Source organism: Etheostoma spectabile, chromosome 19 (genome assembly GCF_008692095.1).
Source record: "Etheostoma spectabile isolate EspeVRDwgs_2016 chromosome 19, UIUC_Espe_1.0, whole genome shotgun sequence".
Classification (NCBI taxonomy): Eukaryota; Metazoa; Chordata; class Actinopteri; order Perciformes; family Percidae; genus Etheostoma; species Etheostoma spectabile.
This window is the reverse complement of record NC_045751.1, coordinates 2643052-2645405: the sequence shown is the minus strand read 5'-3', so window position 1 is coordinate 2645405 and position 2354 is coordinate 2643052. Positions and strand designations below refer to the sequence as shown.

Sequence of the window (2354 nt, the reverse complement as noted above, 5' to 3'; positions counted from 1 at the left end):
TACAATACATTATTCATTCACAAAGAAAATTGGTTAAAATTAAAAGGTTGAATTTTCCAAAATGTTTTGAATTAAGACATTATGAGCAATTTCCAAAAGATGTTTTTTTTTTTATTTCTCTTTTTAAATCAACTTTAGCATGGGTGTGTAAACTTTCTCAAGCCACTGTAGAAGTGCATTCTAAAAAGAAAACTGAATTTGTCATGGTAACATCTAACCTTTCTGCAGTCAGATGGGAGATTATTCACAAACAGATGCACAAAGTTCTATTTTTTTTTCCTCCTTTCACTTCATTTCTACAGCCAATTGACTGCACATATCTGGTCTCTTAAGACCCATGCTTTGTATGGCCTAATATTTTCATTTACTTTCATGAACAAGTGTGTTGAATTATCACCCTCAAGGACGAGGAGCCTGGTGGGAAAGAATCAGCAGAAGACGGTGAAGAAGAAGTACTGACCTCAGGGAGCAATTTTGAAAGGACTATCACAGTCGTCAAGGGCAACTCCAGCCTTGGTTTGTGTTACTTTTTCACATTCTTTTATTTGTTCTTTTGTTTATTTTCTCCTTATTCTTCATCTTCTTTGTCGTTGTAAGTATTGACCCTTTACTTTTGTGTCATTTTTTATGAATACCACATTTGAAGCAAAATGATAGAAAAGATTGTTGGCTGTTTGTCAGTCTGAAAGGGTAATTTCTTTGCTATACGGGGTATTTGCATTTCAAACCCTACCCACCAGGCTGCTACTGGCTCAGAGAATACCAAGTTTCAGCTTCTAAAACAAATAGGTGGTATGAAGACACTGTTTATCCTCAGTGCCTCATTGAAAGCAGTATCTCGTTTTGCTTTTGATTGTTTCTATTTCATGCTCCATTCAAAAATGTTTTACAAAAATCCATTTGGGTTTTGTATTTGTTTTTATCTTTTTCCCCCACACTGAATATGAAACCAAAATCCATTCCTAAATAGAACATACTGATGCTATTTTCATGATCTTTGCAGAAGAACCCCTGTACACTGCGCTAAAAGTAAAGAGTTTAAAAGTTTAAGATACACTTGTCTCCAAATCCACACTCTGAAGTAACTCCGTTGAGAATGAACAAACCAAGTGTGTGAATACTGTGAAAGTTTCTAGGATACTTTGCTGGGATATGAGGAGTTTATCTATTTTTCAGAACTAATACCACTGCCATGAATCCGATTTATTTTAAGTAAAAATGATCGTTGAAACTATATAGTTTTCTACATTAGAGGACCTTTTCATTTAAAATGGACTCAGTCCTAAAAATGGATCTTGGTGGCATTTTGATCTTTACTCAAGGAGTACAGTGTTCAGTGATTGCTCGTCAATGTTAGAGCTTTAAACTACTTGTTATCAATTCAGATCAACATGCAAATGTAATGTTTAACAGTTCCTTATAATATACCTCATAGGGATGACCGTGAGCGCCTTGAAAGATGGTCTGGGAATGCTGATCCGCAGTATTATTACCGGTGGGTCCATCAGCAGGGACGGACGGCTGGGCGTTGGCGATCTCATCCTCGCCATAAACGGGGAGCTTACAGCCAACCTGACCAATGCTCAGGCCCGCGCCATGCTCAGACGACACTCTCTCATTGGACCAGACATGGGGTAAGACAGCAGTGGCCACCCATGCTATTGAAACTCTGCAAAGGAAGTAGTTGATTGTGCCACAAATGCTTTTTTGCTGAAATTGTTCAATACAAGTACCAATATGAAGTTTTAGAACCAATAACATGTTGCTCCCTACTACTTTCCTTCGTGAAATATTTCTATAACAAAAACATTTGTGGGGCTAAATGACTAGTACATAAAAACAATTGTGATTTAAATAAGAAAATATCCAAAATGTTTGAAAATTCTCAGTCAGGAACTGATCCCTCAACTCTGTTAATCTGGCATTTGCTCATTGGTTTCTGATCCACAGTAAATTACATAATGGATTCCTTTTCACAGTGCAGTTGTTTAACACACTTGCAAGGATACAGTTTGCAAAGTGATAACAAATTGGAGAAAAATCTTAATAAGCATTCTGTGCCAACGTTTAGTGCCTGTTAGTTCTCTGTGCAAATGCAAGCCTTGATGTGCATATCAAATATTAACTTTTAAGCATTTAATATTTGTACTTGATTAAGCACATCATTATTTGTTTCTATAAACTGGGTGAGGTGAAAAAGCTATGTTTAAGTTGCAACTTAACTCTTCTGTTGTCCTTGGGTCAAATATATGAGTTTCTTTTTAACCAAACTACCACAAAAAATTGATTGGATTCCATACAACGCTCTTTGCAAATACAATTGATCACTTTCATTCCTGATGAAACTCATCTGT

General features: G+C 36.2%; 1 protein-coding gene across 9 annotated transcripts in view; it reads left to right on the top strand.

Moving 5' to 3' along the window:
* The window catches only part of mpdz (multiple PDZ domain crumbs cell polarity complex component), a 46651-nt gene that overhangs the window by 22612 nt on the left and 21685 nt on the right, over positions 1 to 2354 (top strand). For all 9 annotated transcript variants that reach the window (XM_032544040.1, XM_032544039.1, XM_032544034.1 and 6 more), the window contains 2 exons: positions 405 to 516; positions 1436 to 1634. In XM_032544040.1, the coding sequence (XP_032399931.1) occupies positions 405 to 516; positions 1436 to 1634 (311 nt within the window). The remainder of the gene's footprint in view (positions 1 to 404; positions 517 to 1435; positions 1635 to 2354) is intronic.